This window comes from Pan troglodytes, chromosome 10 (assembly GCF_028858775.2).
Source record: "Pan troglodytes isolate AG18354 chromosome 10, NHGRI_mPanTro3-v2.0_pri, whole genome shotgun sequence".
Classification (NCBI taxonomy): domain Eukaryota; kingdom Metazoa; phylum Chordata; class Mammalia; order Primates; family Hominidae; genus Pan; species Pan troglodytes.
Genome location: NC_072408.2, coordinates 40082922 through 40110606, shown reverse-complemented (window position 1 = coordinate 40110606; position 27685 = coordinate 40082922). Strand labels below are relative to the sequence as shown.

At 44.8% G+C, this 27685-nt stretch overlaps 1 protein-coding gene across 2 annotated transcripts; it reads right to left on the bottom strand.

Moving 5' to 3' along the window:
* Positions 1–27422, bottom strand: PYM1 (PYM homolog 1, exon junction complex associated factor). 2 transcript variants are annotated; one of them, XM_009425175.5, is made up of 3 exons: positions 26047–27422; positions 1975–2068; positions 1–943 (listed from the first exon to the last, which is right to left on the bottom strand). In XM_009425175.5, the coding sequence occupies exons 1-3, from the start codon at positions 26081–26083 to the stop codon at positions 460–462; spliced, it is 615 nt and encodes a 204-aa protein (XP_009423450.1). In that variant the 5' UTR covers positions 26084–27422; the 3' UTR covers positions 1–459. The 2 variants fall into 2 exon arrangements, with proteins under 2 accessions (XP_009423450.1, XP_509126.3); XM_509126.8 differs by lacking the exon at positions 26047–27422 and adding an exon at positions 25398–25589.
* Between the last annotated feature and the right edge of the window lie 263 nt (positions 27423–27685).

The window sequence follows — 27685 nt, the reverse complement described above, 5'->3', positions numbered from 1 at the left end:
GACATGTCTACTTGTGTTTATTCTCATTTTTGCTTTTTTTTAAAAAAAAAAAAAAATGAGGGATGGAGAGGGAAATAACCCATAAACACCGCGAACAGGAACCAAGACTCCAAGACTTGGGCATACTCCCTCTACCCTCAGCCTCAGTTCTCCAAGAGATTCCCACCCACCTGATTTTCTTTTAAACAAGACACCCAAATCAGCAGCAAAGGTACCTGGGGTAGTCACTGAGATTTTGAACACTGGGAATGGGAGGGGGAAAGTCCAAAAAGTAGAAGTTGGGAAGAAAAGGGAAGGATTGAGGGAGACGCTAGGCTCTGGAGGACAGATTTGGGCCGCAAGAGGTGGAAGTAAGCCAGTATGGGGGGTACCCCTCCTGACTGCTGTTGCCCGTATTCCCCCAGACCCCAGAGAGCCCCATGGTTTGTTCTGCAGTCCATTCCCTATTCCCCAAAGGCCTCAGAGGCCTAACTCCAAGTCCTCTAACTCCTCTTCTAGCGCCCTCCTCCTTGCTAGCTTTTCCAGCTGCTCTTTGCTGGGCTGGCTGACTTCCCCAGCCTGGATCCGCTGCTGCAGCTCTTCCACCTGCCGGAGTTTCTTCTTTAGGTTCTTTATCTTCTTGGCTTTCTCAGTGGTGGCAGCTGAGTCAGGCTGGTCAGATGCAGCTGTGGGGGCTGCCCGAGAGCCCTGTGGAGCACTGGGGAGTTGGGCTGTCTCTTCCAGGGACACCTTATCAAGAGTCCTGCTCAAGGCCTCTGCCTCTCCTTTCTCTTGCTGCTGCCGCCTCTTCTCCTTTCGCTTCAGGTTACGTTTGGCTGTCTTGGAGAGGCCTGGTTCACCACCTTCAGGCCTGGATGGGGTGACAGGAGCAGTGGCCTCAGGGCTTAGCCCTGGGGGCAACTCTGGTTTACTCTTGAAAAACTTCACATACTTGTTTTCATATCTGCAGGAAACAAAGGATGTCAAGAGTTTCAGAGAATTACTGACTTTTTGATCCCTTTTCTTAAACTTCCAAACACTTCATCCTCATTACATTCTTGCTTCCTTTTTTTGTTGTTGTTTTTGTGGGGTTGTTTGTTTTTTGAGATAGAGTCTCGCTCAGTTGCCCAGGCTGGAGTGTAATGGCGCAATCTCAGCTCACTGCAACCTCCACCTCCAGGGTTCAAGCGATTCTCCTGCCTCAGCCTCCCGGGTAGCTGGGATTACAGGCGCCTGCCACCACGCCTGGCTAACTGTGTATTTTTAGTAGAGATGGGGTTTCACCATGTTGGTCAGGCTGGTCTTCAACTCCTGACCTCAGGTGATCCACCGATCTTGGCCTCCCAAAGTGCTGGGATTACAGAGAGCCACTGCGCCTGCCTGTTTGTTTTTGAGACAAGAGTCTCGCTCTGTCGCCAGGGCTGAAGTGCACTGGCGCAATCTCAGCTCACTGCAACCTCCCACTTCCCGGGTTCAAGAGATTCTCCTGCCTCAGCCTCCTGAGTAGCTGGGATTACAGGCTCGTGCCACCACGCCTGGCTGATGTTTGTATTTTGTAATTTTGTATTTTTAGTACAGATGGGGTTTCACCACTTTGGGGAGGCTGTTCTTGAACTCCTGACCTCAAGTAATCCACCCGCCTAGGCCTCCCAAAGTGCTCAGATTACAGATGTAGGCCACCGGGCCTGACCACCTTTCTCTCTTTATGGTCCCTCCCCAACTTTCCTCTGCTCTGCAGGAAAGATGCAGCGAAGTCCCTAGAACCTAAAGCTCTGGAGGTTCTAATGAACAGAGGTCAAAAGTATAGGACTAGTGATCTGTAACCCTCACTCATCCCTGAATCCCAGACTCTTTCTCTCCTTTCTCAGATAGTTGCCCCTCCTTCCATTTCCTTGGGGCTTAGGAGAGTCCTCCCTGAACTTGTAGGCATAAGGATATTCTATCCTTCTGTAGGGACCCCATCAGAAAACCCCTACGCAAAGCCTAACCACATACACTGGGACCTCCTCCTGGGGCACATATCCTTCTTTCACCCTCCGCTGCTTGCGCCAGGTCCCGTCAGGTCGCTGTGTTGATGCGATATACTTGCCTAAAATAAGAAAAATCAAGTTGAAAATTACTCTTATTTTCAAACATTTTACAAGATGAGACAAGAATGTATAAATGTACATACCATCTCTCAGCACCCATTCATCCAAATGCAACCATTAAGGCTCCTTTTCTCATACCAACACTCAATCCCTCTCTCATTATTTATTTACCGAGTGCCAATACACCGTACAAGAAACCATCCTTGCCCTCAAGAAGATTCTATTTGTAGGTAAGACAGGATAGGCACAGAGGAAGAATTTTGTTAAAAAACCAAGGCAATAGCATGGGAACATGAAAGGCAGTAAATGAACAAGAGGCTAAAAAGACACAAAAACCACGGGGAGGAGAAATGACAATAGCGGATGTTGTAAAGAAGGAGAAATTTTATTTAGATGGAACTTAAAAAAATAGGTCAACTTTTAGGAATTCATACCATAGATATATACACACCAGTACACGAGGATGTATTTAAAGGGTATTTGGTTTTTGTTTCATTTTGTTTTGTTTTTAGATGGAGTTTCACTCTGTCACCAAGGCTGGAATGCAGTGGTGCAATCTCAGCTCACCACAACCTCCACCTCCCAGGTTAGGTGATTCTCCTGCCTCAGCCTCCCGAGTAGCTAGGATTACAGGCCCCTGCCACCATATCTGGCTAATTTTTGTATTATTAGTAGAAATGGGTTTCGCCATGTCAGCCAGGCTAGTCTCGAACTCCTGACCTCAGGTGATCTGCCCGCCTCGGCCTCCCAAATTGCTGGGATTATAGGCATGAGCCACAGCGCCTGGCCTTTAAAGGGTATTCGTTGATGCATGATTTAAATTAGCAAAAAGCTGGCCAGGCACGGTGGCTCACGCCTGTAATCCCAGCACTTTGGGAGGCCGAGGGGGTTGAATCACGAGGTCAGGAGTTCGAGACCAGCCTGACCAACATAGTGAAACCCTGTCTCTACTAAAAATACAAAAAAAAAATTAGCCGGGCATGCTAGAGAGCGCCTGTAGTCCCAGCTACTCAGGAGGCTGAGGCAGGCAAATCACTTGAACCCAGGAGGCGGACATTGCAGTGAGCAGAGATTGCGCCACTGCACTCCAGCCTGGGCAACGGAGTGAGACTCCATCTCAAAAAACAAAAAACAAAAAAACAAAAGAAAAAAAATTAGCAAAAAGCTGAAAGCAACTTAAAAGGCCACCAAGTGGAGTTCGAGACCAGCCTGGCCAACATGGTGAAACCCTGTCTCTACTAAAAATACAAAAATTAGCCGGGTGTGATGGCACACGTCTGTAATCCCAGCTACTGGGGAGGCCGAGGCACAAGAATCGCTTGAACCTGGGAGGCAGAGGTTGCAGTGAGTCTCAAAAAAAATAAAATAAATGTTCTGACACTGACTAGTGTTCAAGATATACTAAGTGAAAAAGCAAGCTGCAGGATAACATGTGGAGTAGTGGTCCTCTAACTTTTTTTATTTCAGGACCCCCTTTACACTGTTATTTTATAATATGCATATCATTATACAATATTTATTTATTTTTATTTATTTATTTATTTTGAGACAGTCTCGCTCTGTCGCCCACGCTGGAGTGCAGTGGCGCAATCTCGGCTCACTGCAAGCTCTGCCTCCCGGGTTCACACCATTCTCCTGCCTCAGCCTCCCAAGTAGCTGGGACTACAGGCGCCTGCCACCACACCTGGCTAATTTTTTTTTTTTTTTGTATTTTTAATAAAGACGGGGTTTCACCATGTTAGCCAGAATGGTCTCAATCTCCTGACCTCATTATCCGCCTGCCTCAGCCTCCCAAAGTGCTGGGATTACAGGTGTGAGCCACCGCGCCTAGCCTATTATACAATATTTAAAAGAGATCATATTCATTAATCTCATCACTAAAGTATTTAAGTACATGGAAGCTATCAAGCTCAGAATGGGAAATATAAGTTTTCCAAAATTCTTGGCAGGGCACAGTAGCTCATGCCTGTAATCCCAACACTTTGAGAGGCTGAGGCGGGCGGATCACCTGAGGTCAGGAGTTCGAGAGCAGCCTGGCTAACATGACAAAACCCTGTCTCTACTAAAAATACAAAAATTAGCTGGGCGTGGTGGCAGGCGCCTGTAATCCTAGCTACCCAGGAGGCTGAGGCAGGGAGAACTGCTTGAACCCAGGAGGCGGAGGTTGCAGTGAGTGGAGACTGCGCCACTGCACTCCAGCCTGGGTGACAGAGCGAGACTTCAACCCAATTAAAAATATATATATATTTTTTTTTTTTTTATAGAATTTTGGAAAATTTATTTATTTTATATTTTATATATTATTATTATATAAAATAAATAAGTTTTCAAAAATTCTAATTTTCTATATATTATATATATTATTATATATTAGATATATATATTAGATATCTATTAGATATATTATTATATATAATATAAAATAAATAAGTTTTCAAAAATTCCAATTTTCACCTAAGTGTTTGAATTTTATCATTGGCGAGAAAAACTATCAGTTGTTTTCCTTCACTTTCACTTCCTTCATTTTCAGGAAAATGATCATTGGATAGTCAGGTCTGAATTACCATAGTTTGTCAGTGTTTTTTTTTTTTCAAGTAAAAAATACTGCTCCATGAGAAGAAAGTTTGTTCAGCTTGCAATTCAGACAACCATCCTACTTCGGTATGCAGCAGAAGTGTTTCATGCTTACTTCCCATGAGTCACAGAGAACATTAAAAAAATATGTATTCAAGGGCTGGGCTTAATACAATTAATCATTTTCGTTGTATCATCAATGATATCCTTAGGTGAAACTGGCATTTACAGCAAGTGTGTGGCAGTGAAGAACAAAATGATTAGTATAATTTGGTGCCACTGCCCTGACAAATGCATGCTTACAGGGCCAGCAGTTTCACCAACCATGTCTTTTGCACCATTGGTGCAAAGTCAACCCCATGAAAAAGACAAATAAGCATGATTATGAGAATAGTTTTGCTTGCAGACCTTCTGAAAGAGTCTCAGGGACCCCCTTAAGGGTCCTGAACCACACTTTGAGAATCGCTGATATAGAGTATGGTACTATTTTATTTTATTTATTTATTTATTTATTTTGAGATGGAGTTTCGCTCTTGTTGCCCAGGCTGGAGTGCAATGGTGCAGTCTCGGCTCACTGCAACCTCCTCCTCCCAGATTCAAGCGATTCTCCTGCCTCAGCCTCCTGAGTAGCTGGGATTACAGGCATGCACCACAATACCTGGCTAATTTTGTGTTTTTAGTAGAGACGGGATTTCTCCGTATTGGTCAGGCTGGTTGCAAACTCCCGACCTCAGGTGATCCACCCGCCTCAGCCTCCCAAAGTCCTGAGATTACAGGTGTGAGCCACCGCACCCAGCCAGTATGGTACTATTCTTGTTGGAGTAAGGGGCAACACTTAAAGACATGTAGTCTGTGTACAGGGACAAAGAAAAAGGTGTGCAAGGACACATATCAAACTGTTAATACATATCAAACATATATATATATGTTAAGAGAGAAAGTTAACATATATATATATATGTTTTGTTATAGCGCTCTTATTTTAAGTATTACTTTTGTAAAAATAAAGAAAAAAAGATTTTTAAGGCCAGATGCGGTGGTTCACACCTGTAATCCCAGCAATTTGGGAGGTTGAAGTGGGTGGATCACACAAGGCCAGGAGTTCCAGACCAGCCTGGCCAACATGGCAAAACCCTGTCTCTACTAAAAATACAAAAATTGGCAAGGCAAGGTGGCTCACACCTGTAATCCCAGCACTTTGGGAGGCCGAGGCAGGTGGATTGCCTGAACTCAGGAGTTCAAAACCAGCCTGGACAACATGGTGAAACCCTGTCTCTACATACAAAACCCTGTCTCTACATAAAAAAAAAAAAAAAAAAAAAATTAGCCGGGCGTGGCGGCATGTGCTTGTAATCCTAGCTACTCGGGAGGTTGAAGCAGGAGAATCACTTGAAACAGGGGTCGGAGGTTGCAGTAAGCCGAGATTGAGCCACTGCACTCCAGCCTGGTGACAGAGCGAGACTTCGTCTGGGGAAAAAAAAAAAAAAAAAATTGGAGGCCAGGCGCAGTGGTGCACACCTGTAATCCCAGCACTTTGGGAAGCTGAGGCGAGTGGATCACTTAAGGTCAGGAGTTCGAGACCAGCCTGGCCAACATGGTGAAACCCCATCTCCATTAAAAACACAAAAATTAGCTGGGTGTGGTGGCAAGTGCCTGTAGTCTCAGCTACTCAGGAGGCTGAGGCAGGAAAATCACTTGAACCCGGGAAGTGGGGTTGCAGTAGGTCAAGATCATTGCACTCCAGCCTGGGCAACAGAGCGAGACTCCGTCTCAAAAAAATATAAAAAAAAAAAATAAGGCTGGGCATGGTGGCTCATGCCTGTAATCCCAGCACTTTGGGAGGCCGAGGTGGGCGGATTACTTGAGGTCAGGAGTTCGAGACCAGCCTGGCCAACATGGTGAAACCCTGTCTCTACAAAAATACAAAAAATATCCAGGCGTGGTGGCGGGCGCCTTTAATCCCAGCTACTTGGGAGGGTAAGGCAGGAGAATCACTTGAACCCGGGAGGTGGAGGTTGCAGTGAGCCAAGATTGCACCGCTGCACTCCAACCTGGGCGACAGAGAAAGACTCCATCTCAAAAAGTAAAAATAAGTAAAATAAATAAAAATAAAAAAATTAGCTGGGTATGGTGGCACGTTTGTAATCCCAGCTACTGGGGACGCAGAGGCATAAGAATTGCTTGAGCCCAGGAGGTGGAGTTTGCAGTGAGCCAATATCGTGCCACTGCACTCCAGCTTGGGCAACAGAGTGAAAATCTTTCTCAAAAAAAAAAAGAAAGAAAAAAGAAAAAAAGACTTTTAAAATAAATGTCTAGGGCCTCCTACATGAATTATATATTATTACATGAATTGGTTTTTTGTTCAAAATGCAAATATCATTAATACATTAAAACAAAAAAGTCCAGGCGCATGGGCCCACTCCTGTACTCCTAGCACTTTGCGAAGCCGAGGCAGGCGGATCACCTGAGATCAGGAGTTCGAGACCAGCCTGGCCAAAATTGTGAAACCCCATCTCTAGTAAAATACAAAAAATAGCCAGGAGTGGTGGCTGGGCGTCTGTAATCCCAGCTACTCCAGAGGCTGAGGCAGGAGAATCACTTGAGCCCAGGAGGCGGAGGCTGCAGTGAGCCGAGATCATACCATTGCACTCCAGCCTGGGTGACAGAGCAAGACTCTGTCTCCAAAAAATAAAATAAAATAAAACAAGAAAAGTTGTTAAAGGCAATGGGTGATTCGACAGGTGGAGGGCATGGAAGAAAGAAAAATCATGAGCAAAGGGGCTCAAACTTGAGCAAAGAAAGGCATGGATATGGGAATGGGCGTGAGTAGGGAACAGAAAGTTGAGAGGTTCAGGTGAATGAGACAGTTCATGTTAGGGAATAGGAAGCCTGGTTGGAAATGAAAATTGGGGTAATCGCAGAAAGCCTTAAAAACAAGGTCAAGAACTTTGGACTTTACTGGGTGAGTAAAAGAGAACTACTATGGATATTTTTTGCCCAGCTGTGACAAGAATAAAAACCAAAGAAAAAAAACTAGGAGGCTTCCTGGAGGGAGGACTGAGACAAGAGCTGGGCTTTGAAGGAAGAGTCAAACTAAACAAAAAGGGAGACAGAGTAGATTAGAAACAGTTCGTTCTCAAACAAAAACTCACGCATGGGAATGTAGATAGCATTTTCAGGCAACGACAAATAGACCAGTCAGCCTGAGCCAGAGACAGGGCTGGACTGTTCAGACCTTGAATACCAGTTAAAGATTTTAATATCTGGCACATGGCATGCACTCAACAAATATTTGTCAAATGAATGAATCCTTTATGCGAAGTATTGTCTTAGGGCTTTGAATAAATGAATGAATCCTTTATACAAAGCAGTGTTTCAGAGTATTTAATCTAGCATAATAAAAGGGTGACTTGGGAAAAAAAAAAACACCAGAGACATGGAAACTAGTTAGGGAAAAAATATTGTGATAATCCTGGCATGAAGGGACAGAATTGGCTGAAACAGGGGCACTGGAACGTAAGAGACTAAGGGCAGATACATTATCAAAGAATCAACATTTGGTAATTCACTAACTAGGGAAGGAGTAAGAGGATAAGAAATCAAAGATAATTCAGTACACTTTTTATTTTAGTAATCTCAATGTCCACAATTTACCATAAACAGTTACTATCGGAAAAAATAAAAACAAAAAAGAGAGGAAGAGATAATCATATGAATATGATAAGCATTATCAATAAATAGCGAAAGGTCAGGCACAGTGGCTCATGGCTGTAATCCCAGCACTTTGGGAGGCCAAGATGGGAGGATCCCTTGAGCCCAGGCATTCAAGACCAGCCTGAGCAACATAGGGAGACCCCTGTCTTTACGAACTATACAAAAATTAGCTGTGTATGGTTAGTGGCATGTACCTGTGCTACCAGCTACTCAGGAGGGTGACCTGTGTTGATGAAAAGAGTCAAACTCTGTAAAATATTTTTAGAGATTCTGAGCCAAATATGAGTGACCATGGCCTCTGACACTGACCTTAGGAGGTCCTGAGAACATGTGCCCTAGGTGCTTGAGGTACGGCTTGGTTTTATACATATATATATATAAAAAAATTTTTTTGAGACGGAATCTCACTCTGTCTCTCAGGCTGGAGTGCAGTAGCCCGATCCCGGCTCACTGCAATCTCCGCCTCCCCAGTTAAAGTGATTTTCCTGCCTCAGCCTGCCGAGTAGCTGGGACTACAGCGCATCACCACACCTGGCTAATTACTGTTTTTGTTTTTTGACACAGTCTAACCCTGTTGCCCAGGCTGGAGTGTAGTGGCATGATTTTGGCTCACTGCAACCTCCGCCTCCTGGGTTCAAGTGATTCTCTTGCCTCAGTCTCCCGAGTACCTGGGACTACAGGAGCCCACTACCACGCCCAGCTAATTTTTTGTATTTTTTGTAGAGACAGGGTTTCGCCATGTTGGCCAGGCTGGTCTCAAACTCCTGACCTCAGGTGATCCACCCACCTCAGCCTCCCAAAGTGTTGGGATTGCAGGCGTGAGCCACCACGCCTGGTTTTATATATTTTAGGGAGGCATGAGACATCACTCAAATACATTTAAGGAATACATTGGTTTGGTTCAGAAAGGTGGGACGACTCAAAGCAGGGGGCTTCCAGGCTATAGGTAAATTTAAACATTTCTGGTTGACAATTGGTTGAGTTTGTCTAAAGGCCTGAGATCAATAGAACGGTTCAGGTTCAGATAAAAGATTGTGGAGACCAAGGTTCTTTTGAAGTCTTATGGTGGCTACCCTTAGAGACAACAGATGACAAACGTTTCCTATTCAGTTCTTTAAAAGGTGCTAGACTTTTAGTTAACCTCTTCGGCATTGGGAGAGCCTGGAAGAAATAGATCTAGCTATGTTAATACAGAATTTTATTTATTTATTTATTTTTTTGAGACGGAGCTTTGCTCTTGTAGCCCAGGCTGGAGTGCAGTGGCACCATCTCAGCTCACTGCAACCTCCGCCTCCCAGGTTCAAACGATTCTCCTGCCTCAGCCTCCCGAGTAGCTGGGATTACAGATGTGTGCCACCACGTCCGGCTAATTTTTATATATTTTTAAGTAGAGATGGGGTTTTGCCATGTTGGCCAAGCTGGTCTTGAACTCCTGACCTCATGTGATCCACCCGCCTCGGCCTCCCAAAGTGCTGAGATTATAGGTGTGAGTGACTGAGCCCGGCCTGTTAATAGAGATTTTTTACAGATGCAGTTTCCTCCACAAAGGTCGGCTTTGCAGGGCCATTTTAAGATACGGCAAGAAACATGTTTTGGGGTAAAATATTTTTATTTTCTTGTTATGTCAGAGTCAAATTGAAAAGTAAGTAACGAGGCCAGCCATGGTGGCTCACGCCTGTAATCACAGCACTTTGGGAGGCCAAGGTGGGTGGATCACCTGAGGTCAGGAGTTTAAAACCAGCCTGGCCAACGTGGTGAAACGCTGTTTCTAGTAAAAATACAAAAATTAGCTGGGAGTGGTGGCGGGCGCCTGTAATCCCAGCTACTCAGGAGGCTGAGGCAAGAGAATCACTTGATCCCAGGAGGTGGAGGTTGCAATGAGCCGAGACTGCGCCACTGCACTCTAGCCTGGGTGACAAGAGCGAAACTCCATCAAGAAAAGAGAAGGGGAGGGGAGGGGAGGGGAGATACAGGGTTAAATAACCCATCTGATGAGAACTTATGGTTTGTAGGGCATGACTCCCCAGACCCCTTAGATAGGAATTTTGGCAAGATAAAAAAAGTCAGAGCTTAGTCCTCATGTGGTAGGATCAATTGAGTCTTGGACAACATATTGAGACCCTATCTCTATTTTAAAAACTTTTTTGAAAATAATGTGCAAGGCAGGGTATAGTGGCTCATGCCTGTAATGCCAACACTTTGGGAAGCCGAGGCAGGTGGGTCACCTGAGGTCAGGAATTCGAGACCAGCCTGGCCAACATGGCGAAACCCTATCCCTACGAAAATAAAAAAAAAATTAGCTGGGCATGGTGGTGCATGCCTGTAGTCCCAGCTACTCAGGAGGCTAAGGTGGGACAATCACTTGAGTCTGGGAAGTGGAGGTTGCAGTGAACCGAGATCACGCCACTGCACTCCAGCCTGGGTGATAGAGCGAGACTCCACCTCGAAAAATTAAAAAAAGAAAAGAACATGCAATAATGAAAATTCTATTGGGGTGATAAGATAACTTTTCTGTTAAAAATTTCCATTAGGCCAGGCGCGGTGGCTCACGCCTGTAATCCCAGCTACTTGGGAGGCTGAGGCAGGAGAGAATTGCTTGAACTTGGGAGGCGGAGGCTGCAGTGAGCCAAGATCGTGCCATTGCACTCCAGCCTGGGCAACAGGAGCAAAACTCCGCAAGAGGGGGAAAAAAAAAAAAGGCCTTCTTGATTTACCTCTTGCTAGTTTTCAGCCTCTTAGCATAAAGCCACCATACTCTCTGCTCTAGAAACAAATATTTGGCTGGGTGCAGTGGTTCACGTATGTAATCCCAGCACTTTGGGAGGTGGAGGTGGGTGGATCATCTGAGGTCAGGAGTTCGAGACCAGCCTGGCCAACATGGAGAAACCCCATTTCTACTAAAATACAAAAATTAGCAGGTCATTGTGGCAAGCTCCTGTAATCTCAGCTACCTGGGAGCCTCAGGCAGGAGAATCACTTGAACCCGGGAGGCGGAGGTTGCAGTGAGCCAAGATCACGCCATTGCACTCCAGCCTGGGCGACAAGAGCAAAACTCCGTCTCAAAAAAAAAAAAAAAAATAGAAACTAAAATATTCACAAATCTCAACCTGACCCATGTCTCTACTCTCTGTACCTTTTTGCTTTTGCTTCCTCTGGCCTGGAATAGACTATATTTGCTTATCTTAAGTTCATTCCCACTGGTCTTTAAAGGTCAAATTCAAGTATCAACTCAAGGCAGCCTTCCTGACTTCCTTACGCCAAGCCAGGTTAAAACTTGCTTTCTGTGCACTCGCAACACCTGTTTTAGCTTTTATCATGCTCTAATGCTTAACATAATTATTTGCTTGTTGGAAAGCAGAAACTGTCTTTGAACTTTGTAGCAAAGAGCCTGGCCCACAGAAGACAGTAAATATGGATTGAATTAATGAATAAATGTGAGTATCTCATCAGGGAAGAGCAAGAATCCAGAATGTTCTGGGCAAAAAGCATATGTAACGTGAAAAGAGACTCAGGGTAAATTAGTGAGACTATGAAAGGTCTCCAACCTCCACTGAGTTTGGACTGAAGCCTTAAGCTGTAGAATACTGATGGCCAATAAGGGAGTACAGGTGATCTGTTCAAAGCAATGATTTAAGATTAAACTGAAAAATGTGTACCATAAACTAAAGGTAGAGAAAATGAAAACAACAGCTGCAATGTGAAAAGACTTGACTTCGATGGTTTCTACACGTAATGAAAGGAAAATGAAGGAGAAATTCATTGTGAAGATTAAATCAACAGGATCCAAAGACTTACCAAGATGTGAATTAGAGAGGAAATAATCAAAACAGTGACACAGTGGATTTAATCTCGTGCTTTTCACATGTATTCTTATTTTTCTCAATATACGGTAGGGCACATGGTAATCACATTTATTCACACGTGGATTTTAAATTTTTATTGAGCACTTACTCTTGTGCCAGACACTGTAACAGAAGCTAGGGATACAACAATGAATAAAGCAAGCAAGGTTCTTGCCTTCTTAGAGTATACATTCTAGTGAGAAAGATAACAAACAAGAACACAACTATTTATAATTATCACTCTTGAAATTGGAAAATTGGGAAAATAAAAACTACTGATACAAACAAAGTCCACAGGGGAAAACAACTTTGTGGAAACAACAATTCAATTCAGACAAGTGTTTTACATGGAATTTGGGAGAAAGGGACAATACTACAAACATATATTTAAGTTGATTGCATAGAGATTATAGCTGAAGGTTTAGGAGGACTAAAGATAGACTGTAATGAAAGGCAGAGCAGAAGCTTCTTGAATGGCCATCCTGTGTGGAAGCCCTCAGAGATACAAATAGCCCATTATCACAAAGGAGCACCTATTTTATGTTATCTTGGTTCCATCCTCTGGCCTTGATGGTATCCAAGGGTGAAGTCAAAAAGAAGGGAGAGGTTTGGCGGTTCCCACCCCTAGAAATAAAAACCAAGGGCAAAATATCAGGACTTTCAGATAATATCTTGCAGAGAGTCAAAAACTAGAGATTGGGGACTGCTACTGTAAGAATCTTTTTAAGCTTTGTCATTTTCTCACATCTGCCGTTTTTTAATTCTCAATCTATTTCCTTAAGTCTGTCAGCAATAAAAACTCCTACACTGAAAGGGTCCTTGTTTCCAGGGGTTGCAGGTAGACAGTGAAAAGACAACATAGCAAGGCATGGAGGAACTCCAAAGAGGTAGGGGACATGGTTGTTAAAGGTATGAGACCTTCTTCAAATAAGAAAAGAGATCTAAGTCACAGATCTCAGCCTGCGGATGATCTCAGGGCCAAAATAAGACCTGGATGTGGTTTCCAACACAGAGAAAATATAACAAAGGGAAGATTAGAGCTGGAGGAATGACCCTGAAATAATGATCATAATCATTTCCCTCAAGGAAGAAAAGGTGACAGCAACAACAGGAAATGATTCATAGGAAAGGAAGACCAGGACATGCTAAGCCATGGAGACCAACAGTTTTAAATAAAGGTAGGTAGGTGATGGCCGGGCGTGGTGGCTCACACCTGTAATCCCAGCACTTTGGGAGGCCGAGGCGGGTGGATCACGAGGTCAGGAGATGGAGACCATCCTGGCTAACACGATGAAACCCCATCTCCACTAAAAATAGAAAAAATTAGCCGGGCATGGAGGCACACGCCTGCAGTCCCAGCTACTCAGGAGGCTGAGGCAGGAGAATCGCTTGAACGCGGGAGGCAGAGGTTGCAGTAAGCCAAGATCGCGCCACTGCACTCCAGCCTGGGCAACAGTCCAAGACTCTGCCTAAAAAAAAAAAAAAAAAAAAAAAAAAAAGTAAAGTTAGGTGATTAACAGTATTAAATACTGCAGAGAGATCAAGGAAAGGAGAACTGAGAAAAAGGTTCTGGCTTTGGCATTTTGGAAATCCCTGGTTATCTCCACAAATACAGCCTCAGAAAAGCACCGTGGTAAAGAGGCCAGACTACAAATTAAACAAAATAAACATTAACAGCCTCCTAGCTGGGCTTGGTGGCACACACCTGTAATCCCAGCTACTCGGGAGGCTGAGACAGGAGAATCGCTTGATCCCGGGAGGCAGAGGTTGCAGATCATGCCATTGCACTCCAGCCTGGGTGACAGAGCAAGAGTTCATCTTTAAAAAAAAAAAAAAAAAAAAAAGCCTCCTAGAAGAAAAGTACCGTAAGTGCCAATAGGGTTATCAAGATGAGTAAGATGGTCCCAATTTTCAAAAAATTTACAGACTAAGTAAGGAGGAAGTGGGCAAATTAGGCAAGCAAAGCATAAGACAAAAGTAAGAGTGTCGTAAGTATCCTAAGAGATGACAGGAGATAATCAGGAAAACCTCATTTGACACTAAAGACTAGAAAGTAGTAATAATTAATGATAACAACAAATCAGCAGCCAGTATTTCTGCAGGCAGAGAAAAGGGAAAGGGGATAAGAGGAACAACAAAAGCAAAATCCTAGCAGTGGAAAACTCAGTATTTAAGAATGATTAGTAAAGAGTATTTATCAATAAGTAGCTACATTACAGGAGGAACTTTGTATACATTATCCTGTTAAATCTAAACGATAGATAGATATTATCATTTACAGCCAAGGAAACAGTCTTCAAGAGGTTAAACACATGGTCAAGTCTTGGTGCGGTGGCTCACGCCTGTAATCCCAGCACTTTGGGAGGCCAAGGCGGGCGGATCACCTGAGGTCAGGAGTTCGAGACCAGCCTGGCCAACATGGCGAAGCCCCATCTCTACTAAAAATACAAAAATTAGCCAGACGTGCTGGCACATGCTTGTAATCCCAGCTACTCGGGAGGCTGAGACAGGAGAATTGCTTGAAGTCAGGAGGCAGAGGTTGCAGTGAGCTGAAACCACACCACTGCACTCCAGCCTGGGTGACAGAGTGAGACTCCAGCTCAAAAAAAAAAAAGACATGGTCAAGATCCCATAGGTAGCACATATCTGTAACCTGAACTCAAGTGTGATGCCAAAGCTTACACACCATCGCACTGCTGTTCCACATCAGCCATACAGCCCAGTTTCACTAGAGGGTATGGGCAAAAAAATTAGCCAGGTGTGGGGCACATGCCTGTAATCCCAGCTACTCGGGAGTCTGAGGCAGAAGAATCACTTGAACCTGGGAGGTGGATGTTGCAGTGAGCCGAGGTCAGGCCATTGCACTCCACAGCCTGGGCAACAACAGCAAAAGTCGGTCTCAAAAAAAGAAAAAAAGAAAGTAGTCTGAGGTTGGGCGTGGTGGCTCATGCCTCTAATCCCAACACTTTGGGAGGCTGAGGCAGGCAGATCGCTTGCATCCAGGAGTTCAAGACCAGCCTGGGCAACATGGTGAAACCTCTTCTCTACAAAAATTAGCTGGGCATGGTGGCGCACACGTGTAATCCCAGCTACTTGGGAGGCTAAGCTGGGAGGATCACTTGAACCCAGGAGGTCAAGCCAGCAGTAAACTGCAATCACACCACTGTACTCCAGCCTGGGCAACAGAGTGAAACTCTGTCTCAAAAATAAAAAAAAATTTAAAAAGTAGTTTGTCAGTTGGGCGCAGTGGCTCACCATGCCTGCAATCCCAACACTTTGGGAGGCCAAGACGGGTGGATCACCTGAGGTCAGGAGCTCGAGACCAGCCTGGCCAACATGGTGAAAGCCCGTCTCTACTAAAAATAAAAAAAATTAGCCGGGCGTGGTGGTGGGCGCCTATAATCCCAGCTACTTGGGAGGCTGAGGCAAGAGATCACTTGAACCCAGGAGTCAGAGGTTGCAGGGAGCCAAGGTCGCACCATTGCACTCCAGCCTGGGCAACAAGAGCGAGACTCCATCTCAAAACAAAAAAAATTAATTAAATAAATAAAAAGTAGTCTGTCACAGCCATAAAGAGCAAAATAATGTCCTTTGTAGCAACATGGATGCAGCTGAGGGCCATTATCCTAAGCAAATTAGCACAGGAACAGAAAACCAAATACTGCATGTTCTCACTTATAAGTAGGAGCTAAACACTGGGTACTCACGGACATAAAGATGGCAGCAACAGACATTGGGGATTATTAGAGGCGGGCACGGGTTTAAAAACTATCTACTGGGGCCAGGCACAGTGGCTCACACCTGTAATCCCAGCACTTTGGGAGGCCAAGCTAGATGGATCGCCTGAGGTCAGGAGTTCGAGACCAGCCTGGCCAACATGGTGAAACCCCAACTCTACTAAATACAAAACTCAGCCGGTCATGGTGGTGCATGCCTGTAATCCCAGCTACTTGGGATGCTGAGGCAGGAGAATCACTTCAACCCGGGAGATAGAGGTTGTAGTGAGCCAAGATCACACCACTGAACTCCAGCCTGGGCAACAAAGCAAGACTCCATCACAAAAAAACAAACAAACAAACAAAAAACTTAACTATTGGGTACTAAGCTCACTATCTGGGTGATGGGATCACTCATACCCCAAACCTCAGCATCACATAATTATACCCATGTAACAAACCTGCACATTTTCTTTCTTTTTTTTTTTTTTTTTCTTTTCTTTGAGACGGAGTCTCACTCTGTCGCCCAGGCTAGAGTGCAGTGGCGTGATCTCGGCTCACTGCAAGCTCCGCCTCCCGGGTTCACGCCATTCTCCTGCCTCAGTCTCCCGAGTAGCTGGGACTACAGGTGCCCGCCACCATGCCCGGCTAATTTTCTTTTGTATTTTTAGTAGAGACGGGGTTTCACCGTGTTAACCAGGATGGTCTCAATCTCCTGACCTCGTGATCCGCCCGCCTCGGCCTCCCAAAGTGCTGGGATTACAGGCGTGAGCCACTGCGCCCAACCACAAACCTGCACATTTTCTAAATCTAAAATAAAAATGGAAATCAACAATAGGCCAGGCATGGTGGCTCACGTCTGTAATCCCAGCACACTAGGAGGCTGACGTAGGAGGATCACTTGAGCCCAGGAGTTCAAGACCATCCTGGGTAAGATGGTAAGACCTCCATCTCTATAAAAAATTTAAAAATTAGGCTGGACATGGTGGCTTACACCTGTAATCCCAGCACTGGGAGGCCAAGGCGGGTGGATCACCTGAGGTCAGGAGTTTGAGGCCAGCCTGGCCAACACGGTGAAACCCCGTCTCTACTAAAAATACAAAAATTAGCTGGGCGTGGTGGCACATGCCTGTAGTCCCAGCTACTTGGGAGGCTGAGACAGGAGAATCGCTTGAACCTGAGAGGCAGAGGTCGCACTGAGCCGAGATTGCACCACTGCACTCCAGCCTGGGCGACAGAGCAAGAGTCCATCTCAAAAAAACAAAAATAAAAAAGGTAGTCCTATCATTTAATCACATTTCCCAAAGCTTTTGTTATGTAAAATACTACTCCCATAAGATATTAAACAGGGGTTATCCCTAAAAATTGTTAAATAAGTTTGGGAAATTCTGGGTTAAACACCAAAAAAGATTTTGCGTTTGTTTTTTTTAACAGCAAGGCTTAAATGAGTTACTATGTTCTTATTCAGGTAAATATGCAAGATGGGAATATGGTTTACAGTGTTTCTCAAAATTTGTGCACAGAAACATTATTTGTATTTTATTTTATTTATCTTTGAGATGAGGTCACTGTCACCCAGGCTGGAGTGCAGTAGCTGGACCTTGACTCACTGCAGTCTCCACCTCCCAGGCTCAAGCAATTCCTCCCACCTCAGCCTCCCAAGTAGTTGGGACTACAGGAGTGTGTGTGTCACCACACCCAGTTAATTTTTTGTATTTTTAGTAGAGACGAGGTTTTGCCATGTTGCCCAGGCTGGTCTCGAATTCCTGGGCTCAAGCAATCCACCCGCCTCAGCCTCCCAAAGTGTTGAGGTTACAGGCGTGAGCCACCACTCCCGGCCTCTATTTTAGTTATTTATTTTGTGTCACATCTCAGAAGATTACTAGGTGTTTCAAGGATTCATATTTTGGAAAATAACAGCCAATCTTAACAGTATAATTCAAAATATGTCATTTTACCTTAATGTTATATATGCATATGTGCTTAGAAAAACTAGGCTGGGGGCCAGGCGTGGTGGCTCACATCTATAATCCCAGCACTTTGGGAGGCCAAGGCAGGCAGATCACCTGAGGTCAGGAGTTCGAGACCAGCCTGGCCAACACGGTGAAACCCCATCTCTAACTAAAAATACAAAAAAATAGCTGGGCGTAGTGGTGCGTGCCTGTAATCTCATCTATTTGGGAGGCTGAGGCAGGAGAATAGCTTGAGCCCAGTTGGCAGAGCAGAGATCGCGTCACTGCACTCCAGTCTGGGTGACTGGAGACAGAGCAAGACTCCGTCTCAAAAAAAAAAAGAAAAAGAAAAAAGAAAAACTAGGCTGGGTGCAGTGGCTCATGCCTGTAATCCCACCACTTTGGAAGGCCACGGTGGGAGCACTGCTTGTGAAAATGAGTTTGAGAACAGCCTGGGCAACATAGCTCTATAAAAAAATTCAAAAATTAGCCAGCCATGGTGGCGCATGCCAGTAGTACTAGTACCAGCTACTCAGGAGGCGGAGGCAGGAGAATTGCTTGACCCCAACAGTTAAGACTACAGCAAGCTATGACTGTGCCACTGTACACTAACCTGGGCAACAAAGCAAGACCTTGTCTCTTTAAAAAAAAAAAGGGAAAGAAAAACTAGTTGTTCATGCCTATAATCCCAACACTTCAGAAGGCCAAGGTGAGAGGATCACTTGAACCCAGGAGTTGGAGACCTGCCTGGGAAACATACCAAGACCTCATCTTACAGATAATTTAAAAAATCAGGCCGAGTACGGTGGCTCATGCCTGTAATTCTAGCATTCTGGGAGGCCAAGGTGGGCGATCCTTTGAGGCCAGGAGTTCAAGACCAGCCTAGACAACATGGTAAAACCCCATCTCTACTAAAAATACAAAAATTACCTGGGAGTGGGGGTGCATGCCTGTAATTCCAGCTACTCAGGAGGCTGAGGCAGGAGAATCACTTGAGCCCAGGAGGTGGAGATTGTAGTGAGCAGAGATCGCACCACTGCACTCCAGCCTGGTGACAAAGCGAGACTCCGTCTCAAAAAAAAAAAAGAAAAAAAAAGAAAAAGAAAATAATCCTAAATGCGAAAAAAGATGCATGCACAAAAACATTCTAGTGTTCTTATAATAAAAATTCTGAAAACAATCTAAAAGTCCAATAACAGAAGAAAGTAAGATAGGGTGCATGCCCAAACCATAAAACACTCTGCCAGTATTTTAAAAGATGTTTACAGAGTTTTTAATAGCAAGGAAAAACATTTACCTCATAAGGCTAAATGAAAAGGCAAGATATAAAAATGTATATACCATCTGGTTCTGCTATGTTTAAAACAGTTTAGAAAGATATATGCCATATATAACAGCAGACTCTGGGTTGATGAATTAATATTGAACAAAAATTACATAACTAAATTTGTACTTAAGAAGCAGTAATCTGGTAGCAGTGTATCTGAAGAAATGAAACAAGAGAGGGACTGGAAATACGATGACCAGTTTAGGAGGTCACAGTAATATTTGTGGAACAACAGAAACTAGAATTTTAGCAGGCACTTGGAATGGCCCAAGTACTATGCCTGGTACTTGGCCATATATAGTAATTTCTTCTAACCCATACAATGACCCTTACATAATAGTAATAATTATAGAACAATGTGTTGGACACTTTCTATGTGCCAAACATGTAAATTACTTTATTTAAATTTTAATACGCATAATAATCCTGTGTTGCAGGAGTTATTCCAATTTCATTGATGAGAAAACTAAGACTTAGATTCCCAAGGCTATATAGCTAACAAGTACTGTAGATGGGATAAGGGTAACAGCAGTAGGAATAAAAGAATGATATTTTGATAACTGATATACGTGAGGAGGGCAAGAGAGAAGTAAAAGATGATAATAAAAATAATCATAAAAAAATAAAACTCCCATAAATAAAAAAAAATATTCCCATACAAATAAAAACACCTAGTGATCAGATCTTAGTTTTTAACATTACTCTTTAGTAAAAAGAACAAGGGCTTCTTGGAGAAATGGCAGACTGTAGGACTGGAGCAGAGAACAAAATCATACCTGCAATGATGGCAAATGTCAAAGGGAGATGGGCCAAGTAAAAAACTAAAAGAGTTCCCAATGTTCAAAACTGGAACATTTGGGCAATAAAGCAAATAAAATAGTATTGGATTATAACCTAACATATAAAATACACATCTATAAGTCCATATTGATATACACAAATTAATAAAGGAAAAGAAAAAAATCTCCTGGGCAGAAGAATGCCAAATAGTGTGTTTTTTTGTTTTTTGAGACAGCCTCTCACTGAGGATGGAGTACAGTGGCACAATCACGGCTCAATGCAGCCTCAGCCTCCCTGGCTCAAACAATCTTCCCCTCTGAGGCTCCCTGAGTAGCTGGGACCACAGATGTGTGCCACCTTACCCAGCTCATTTTTTTTTTTAATCTTTTTGTAGATAAGAGGTCTTGCTATGTTGCTTAGGATGGCCTCAAGCAATCCTCCAGCCTCAGCCTCCCAAAATGCTGGGATTACAGGCATATGCCACCATGCCCAGCCCTTAATCTCTTTTTTTAAGGAGAGCACAACTCTCTACTCCTTATGCGTGGGCTGGCATTAGTGACTTCCCTACAGTATGGAAAGGAAGGGGGTAAAGCCTAACTTTACAGTGAAGCCTTACAAACAATATCTCTGCCAGATGATCACGGTCAATACTAACAGGCTGGGCATAGTGACTCATGCCTAGTAATCCCAGAATTTTGGTAGGCCAAAGGGGAACAATACCTTGAGCTCAGGAGTTCAAGACCAGCCCAGGCAACATAGTGAGACCATCTTTACCAAAAAAAAAAAAAAAAAAAAAAAAAAATTAGCTGGTCATGATAGCACACGCCTGTGGTCCTAGATACTCAGGAGGCTGAGGTGGGAGGATCAATTGAGACTGGGAGGTCAAGGTTTCAGTGAGCCATGATGGCATCACCGCACTCCAGTCTGGGCAACAGAGGGAAGACCCTGTCTCAAAAAAACAAAAAAATTAACAGTAAAAAATCATTGTGATACTATGTACCCTGATACAATGTGATGAAAATGTCACTTTACCTCTGTGGTCTTCCTCCCCAAAACACATAACCCAAATGTAATCATGAGAAATACATCAGACAAATTCCAATAGAAGGATATCCTACAAAATACCTGACCAGTACTTCTCAAAACTCAAGGTCATGGAAAACAAGGAAAGCCTGAGAAAATGTCACAGCCAAGAGGAGCTTAAAGAGACATGAGAACTAAATGTTATGTAGTACCCTGAATAAGATCCTGGAACAACAACAAAAAATTAGGTAAAAAGGCTGGGTGCAGTGGCTCACACCTGTAATCCCAGCACTTTGGGAGGCCGAGGTGGGCAGATCACCCGAGGTCAGGAGTTTGAGACCAACCTGACCAACATGGAGAAACCAGTCTCTACTAAAAATACAAAATTAGCCGGGCATGGTGGCACATGCCTGTAATCCCAGCTACCCAGGAGGCTGAGGCAGGAGAATCACTTGAACCCGGGAGGCAGAGGTTGCGGTGAGCTGAGATCTCACCATTGCACTCCAGCCTGGGCAACAAGAGCAGAACTCCGTCTCAAAAAAATAGTAATAAATAAATAAATATAAAAATAAATTAAGTAAAAACTAAGGAAATCAGCCAGGCGTGGTGGTTCACACCTGTAATTCCAGCACTTTGGGAGGCCAGGGCGTGAGGATTGCTTGAGCCCAGGAATTTGAGATCAGACTGGGCAACAGAGCAAGACCGCATTTCTACAAAAAATACAAAAATTAGCCAGGCGTGGTGGTGTGTACCTGTAGTCCCAGCTACTCAGTAGGTTGAGATGGGAGGATCACTTGAGCCCAGAAGTTAAGACTACAGTAAATGGTGATTGCACCACTGCACTCCAGCCTGGGTGACAGAGCAAGACCCTGTCTGAAAAAAAACAAACAAACAAAACTAATGAAATGATGTATGGATTCTAGTTAATAGTAATATATCAATATTGCTTCATTAATTGCAAGCAAAGTACTATATTAACGTAAGATGACAGTAATGGGGAAACTGAGTGTAGGGTATATGGGAAATCTCTGTAGCATCTTCTCAATTTTTCTATAAATCTAAAAGTGTTCTAAAAAATCAAGTATATTTAGAATATTAAAAAAAGAAATGGCTAGGCGTGGTGATTCATGCCTGTAATCCCAGCACTTTGGGAGGCCAAGGCGGGCAGATCACGAGGTCAGGAGTTCGAGACCAACCTGACCAACATGATGAAACCCTGTCTCTACTAACAATACAAAAATTAGCCAAGCGTGGTGACATGTGCCTGTAATCCCAGCTACTCAGGAGGCTGAGGCAGAAGAATCACTTGAACCAGGGAGGCGGAGGTTGCAGTGAGCCGAGATCGCGCTACTGCACTCCAGCCTGGGCGACAGAGTGAGACTCTGTCTCAAAGAAAAAAAAAAAAAAGAAACGATACAAAAGTTTACAAAAGTTTACCTTGGGTTGGCTAGAATAATGGTGCCTTTAACAGAAATAGTGATGGAAAAACTGATACTGGTTTTGGTCAGGTTGGATTTGAGGTATGACAGTATATCCAAGAGTGAAGATATTCACTAAACAATTAGAAAAAGGCATAGGCAACTCGAGAGAGGGTAGTGCTAGAAATAATGACTGCAAAGAGTTAAGAACAAACAGGCAGCAAGGAAACAGAAATATCAGGAGATTTCTTCATATTCAAGAAATCTGGGGCCAGGTGCAGGCTCACACCTGTAATCCCAACATTTTGGCAGACTGAGGTGGGAAGATCACTTGAGGCCAGGAGTTCAAAACCAGCCTGGGCAACATAGCAAGTCTGCATCGCTTCATTTTTAAAAAAAGAAAGAAACAAACAAAATCTGGCTGTGAAGAAAAAGGAAACAAAAATGATAGGCCTTGAGTTTTCAGTGAAATAAAAATGAAGTCTTCTGCCAAAAGAAGGAGAATTAAGAGGGATGGTCACACAGATCTGGAAAAGGTTGGGGAAACAGCTATGGAAGAACATAAAAAATAAATTTAAATATTTATTTATTATTTATTTTTGAGACAGAGTCTCGCTCTGTCGCCCAGGCTGGAGTGCAGTGGTGCGAACTCAGCTCACTGCAACCTCTGCCTCCTGGGTTCAAGCGATTCTCCTGTCTCAACCTCCCGAGTAGCTGAGATGACAGGCCCACGCCACCATGCCACCACACTCAGCTAATTTTAGTAGTTTTAGTAGAGACGGGGTTTCACCATATTGGTCAGGCTGGTCTTGAACCCCTGACCTCAGTTGATCCACCCACCTCGGCCTCCCAAAGTGCTGGGATTATAGGCGTGAGCCGCCACGCCCAGCAAAAAAATTTTTTAAAAAGAAAAAAATAATTAGAAGCCATGATCTTGGCAGAAGTTAAGTTATATTGAATCTGATAGCTCTGTACTTTTTCTCTAGCAACATGCTGTGGCCTAGAAGTGGAAGCCAGGAAAACATCTCTAATCATACCCATCATTAGAGATAACAGAAGTGCCTGCTTAGTATAGAAAATCAAAATGAATAAAGAAAGCAAGAGGATATTATCAAATTGGCTGGTCACAGAGGTCTAGCTGGGCAGCACCAAAGGCCATAAGGTACTGACAGATTCAATGAAATGGGAAGGTCAAGAACCAGAGAACTTGAGGACAAAAAGCTGATCCTGTGGGTTTAAGATAGTGAAATAGGTGACTGGTAAGGAGGCTAAAGTGATGGGGAGCACCTGAAGAAAAAGCGGTGTCCTAGATGAGATCCAGGTTGTAGTGATTCTGATGTGCAACTGGTTTGAAAATACAAAGGAAAGTCGACCGTCTCATGCTGAGGAACTATGAAATCAGAATATTCCAATGGTGCTGGAGACACTGAAAATGATAGCAAGAAAAAAAGGAGAGAAAAAAATATGATGCAATAGGTCTGGGTCCTTGTGGGCAGTAAATGATGACACTAAAGTTTTACAGAAACTGCTATAATTGCATGGCAATACCTTCCATGAGGATTAGAGTGACAGTGGTAGATCAATGATCTGGACATAGTAAAGGAAAACAAGAAAGCAGTTTATTCCTTTTTCTCTTCCACATAGTCACGGAAAACAGAAAACAGCTTTTAGTGACAAGGTAAGGTAAGATGTGATACCTGGATTTTCACGGAGTCAGGGTAAAGAAAATGATTAAGAGTAAAGAGAAGTATACTGGATAAGTAGTATTTTCAAAACACACATTAAAAGTTGGTAATTCATGAAGGAGCTACTGGGTAGAGAACAGAAGGAAAGAGGTAGTACCACTTTAAATTGTGAGGTTGGGGAGAAGTAGCAGCAACCTGGGTTGTCATCAGATACCATAAAATAGGTGGGCTGAGGTGTAAGGAACATGGAAAGCAGCAGAGCAAGAAGCAAAATGGCACATTTTAAAACACCGTGTGTACCAAGGCACAGGCACACTCTTGCTTCTACAGACTACAGACTACACATATGAGGGCTACAAAAACAGAAACACTTTGCACTTGCACAGCATTTTATAAACTGCTTTTACATATATTATTTGATCATCATTGAGTAGCTATTACTACTATGCATATTTTCCTAAAGATGAGGCCATTAGGAAGGGACAAAACCATGATAAAAGCTGTGATTCTCCGTTTCCAACACATACACCTCACATACACAGCAGACACTTCAGCATCTCGGCCAGCTAGGCTGCAAATTCTTCTCTAGCCAGAAGGAATAGTGGGTTTTATTCACTTGTCAAAGGGCTTCGGAGAAAAGCCACTAGATACTTTCCTGTTTGCCTTTTCCCACCTTAGATCCCTCAATTTCTATCACCATCACGGGAGAAGGTAGCGAAGGGTGGCTCCATCAGGGAGAAAACTCAAGCTGAAAGTTGTATTAGGGTCCTCTTCCCTTCACACCTCTAAACCTCAGTGACCCAACAGATGAAGATACGGGAGAGGAAAAGGTACTATGTAGAAACGAGGAGGTCTTCAGCAAATAAAGCTTCGAGAAAAATAATGAAAACGGGACTGGGGTAGGGCAGAAAGCAAGTATAGCTGAGATGGGGGAGGGGAAAAGAAGGAGGGCAGGAATTGGAGGGAAATGAGAGTGTAGAAGCCCCCAAGCCTGAAGAACCTAAAAGAGATATGAGTGCTCCAACTGCTGGAGAAAAGCTAAGGGCCTGTGAGGGTCCTGAAGCAGGGACCAGCACTGAAGGACCCCAGGGTTTGGGTGACCGGAAGCAGAGACCCCAAACACGAGACCAGAAGGGGGCGCAGGAGACACCCCGTAGGAGAGAATGAATGGGGAAGGCGGTCCGGGGGGCGGGGCAAAGGAGGGGCCCCGGGATGGGCGGGGCACAGACCCCTTTCCAAGTCCGAACCCCTGCCCCGAGAGCCCGGAGAGAAGCGGCTCCGCGCCTCCCGCACTCACCGCCGGTCTCGTCAGTAACATAGGGAGTCGCCATCTTGAAAACGCAAACCACTTCCGGCGTGAGCGGGCTGGGGTCCCGCCCCCCTCCCCACCGGAAGTGGAGTCCCGATCGTAGCAAGCCACCATCTTAGTCTTAAAGGGAGAGTGCACCATTTCATGGGCGGAGGTGGAGGAGGAGGAAGAGTGGAGAAGCTGAAATAGTTAATAAAATAAAGCCGTGGGCTCTTTTACTGCCACCGATACCATTACTGAGCGCTTGCTGCCTGTAAAACAGTCCTCAGGGAGCCAAGAGAAGTTCCGAGGCACAGTCCCTCTCATCCCCAGGAACTCCTCGTACGTCCAGGACCTGCGAGGGAAAAGGGCGCAAGGCCCACCTGCACCCAAAAAGGGGGCCTTATAAATGAAGAAAGGAAGAATAGCCAGGCTCTGGCCTGCACCCAGATCTCAGAGCGGCTTGGTGACGTGGAGCAGACAAACTCCAGGACGCACTGGGGCGCACAAGTGTTTCTAGAGACGGTTGGAGACCCTATCTAACCCTAAGAAGGTGGGGAGGTCGAATTCATGTGCCGATTGCTGTCGGCCAACCCACTCAACCACCAGAGACCCGCGGGAGGGGCGTGCAAGGCGGAGGGCGCCGCGGGTCGGTCACCTGTCTCCGTAGCCGCAGGGCTGCCGGCAGCTTCCATGGCCGAAGAGGCAGCGGACCAGGTTGGGCGGGCGGCCCTGGCCTGGCTCTGCCCCGCTGGGCGGCGCCGGGGATTCGGCGGCGAAGTGATAAGGGCCCTAGTTGCTTCTCGCCGAGACCTCCTAACCCTGAGTGCCTCCTCGGGCTGGGCCTTAGGGTCAGAGGGCAGGGTGAAAGCTTCTGGGCGGACCTACTTAGTATTCTAATTAAACTCGTCCAACCGCTGAGGATCTAAAGCGGGGCAACTCGCCAATAATCCGGTCCCGTAGTGTCACTCCATTTGTAGTCCTGCCCTGCGCCGTACCTCCCTATTCTGCGGACGAACCCATATGGTCTCCCTCCGCCGCCCGTTTCAGCAACTGTTGTTCCTTCAGGGCTAAGTCCTGTTAAACTTGTTTCCCCTACAGCCTGGGAGGAGCCCGGCTGCAGGTTCCTCTCCTCAGGTGTCAACTCTGCCCTCCTCCACCCTCATGTAGCTTTTTCCTTATCAACCCTTTTACCTTCCTGCTTATATCCCCACTTTGGCTTAGTTTAATGTCCAGCAGTACCCCTGGAACCAGGGAGGAGGCAGGAAGTAAGTATTGGTGACTACCTCCAACACTAGGCAGCATGTCCCATTTAAAAAACAAAACAAAAGCCAGGCGCGGTGGCTCATGCCTGTAGTCCCAGCACTTTGGGAGGCCAAGGCGGGTGGATCACGAGGTCCGGAGTTCAAGACCAACCTGGCCAAGATGGTGAAACCCCGTCTCTACTAAAAATACAAAAAAATTAGCCGGACGTGGTGGCGGGCGCCTGTAATCTCAGCTACTCGGGAGGCTGAGGCAGAGAATTTCTTGAATCTGGGAGGCGGAGGTTGCAGTGAGCCAAGATCGCGCCACTGCACTCCAGCTTGGACGACAGAGTGAGACCCCGTCTCAAAAAAAAAAAACAAAAAACAAAAAAAAAAACACTAAAAAACTGAGCAATGGCTGACTAGGACCTTTATAAGACAAATTAGGCCTCAGAAGTTTTCTGGGGGCCGCAGCTTGCCTTCCTTCCCATCCTCCATGTCTGTGACTTCCACTAGAGGCCAATTCAGAATGTCTGGGGGTGGGGCTCATTTAAAAAGTATTTCCAGGCCGGGTGCGGTGTCTCATGCCTGTAATCCCAGCACTTTGGGAGGCCCAGGTGGACAGATCACTTGAGGTCAGGAGTTCGAGACCAGCCATGGCCAACATGGTGAAATCCCATCTCTACTAAAAATACAAAAATTAGCCAGGTGTGGTGGCGAGTGCCTGTAATCCCAGCTACTCGGGAGGCTGAGGAATGAACCTGGGAGGTGGAGGTTGCAGTGAGCCAAGATCGTGCCACTGCACTCCAGCTTGTATTATAGAGCAAGACTCAGTCTCAAAATAAATACATAAAAAGTATTTGCATACGATACACTGTTATTGCAAGTGTTGTGACACTGTGGTCTTAAACCCTTGCTCTCTTTTCACCAATTGTACTTCAGCCCTGCAGGGTCTAACATCTTGTCCTTAACCTTGTTATGATTAGACGTGAGAGTGTGGGATGAAGCCTCTAAGAACTAATGGGATACGTTGGTCTTGACTGAACTACCTCA

Bases quoted from the DNA above. Each gene is read 5' to 3' on its own strand.
- PYM1 (XM_009425175.5), bottom strand. From the start codon at position 26,083: ATGGAAGCTGCCGGCAGCCCTGCGGCTACGGAGACAG. The intron at 2,069-26,046 runs GTGACCGACCCG...TTCTTATTTTAG, and splicing joins CCCTGCGGCTACGGAGACAG to GCAAGTATATCGCATCAACA. The intron at 944-1,974 runs GTATGTGGTTAG...TGTTTCCTGCAG, and splicing joins CCCCAGGAGGAGGTCCCAGT to ATATGAAAACAAGTATGTGA.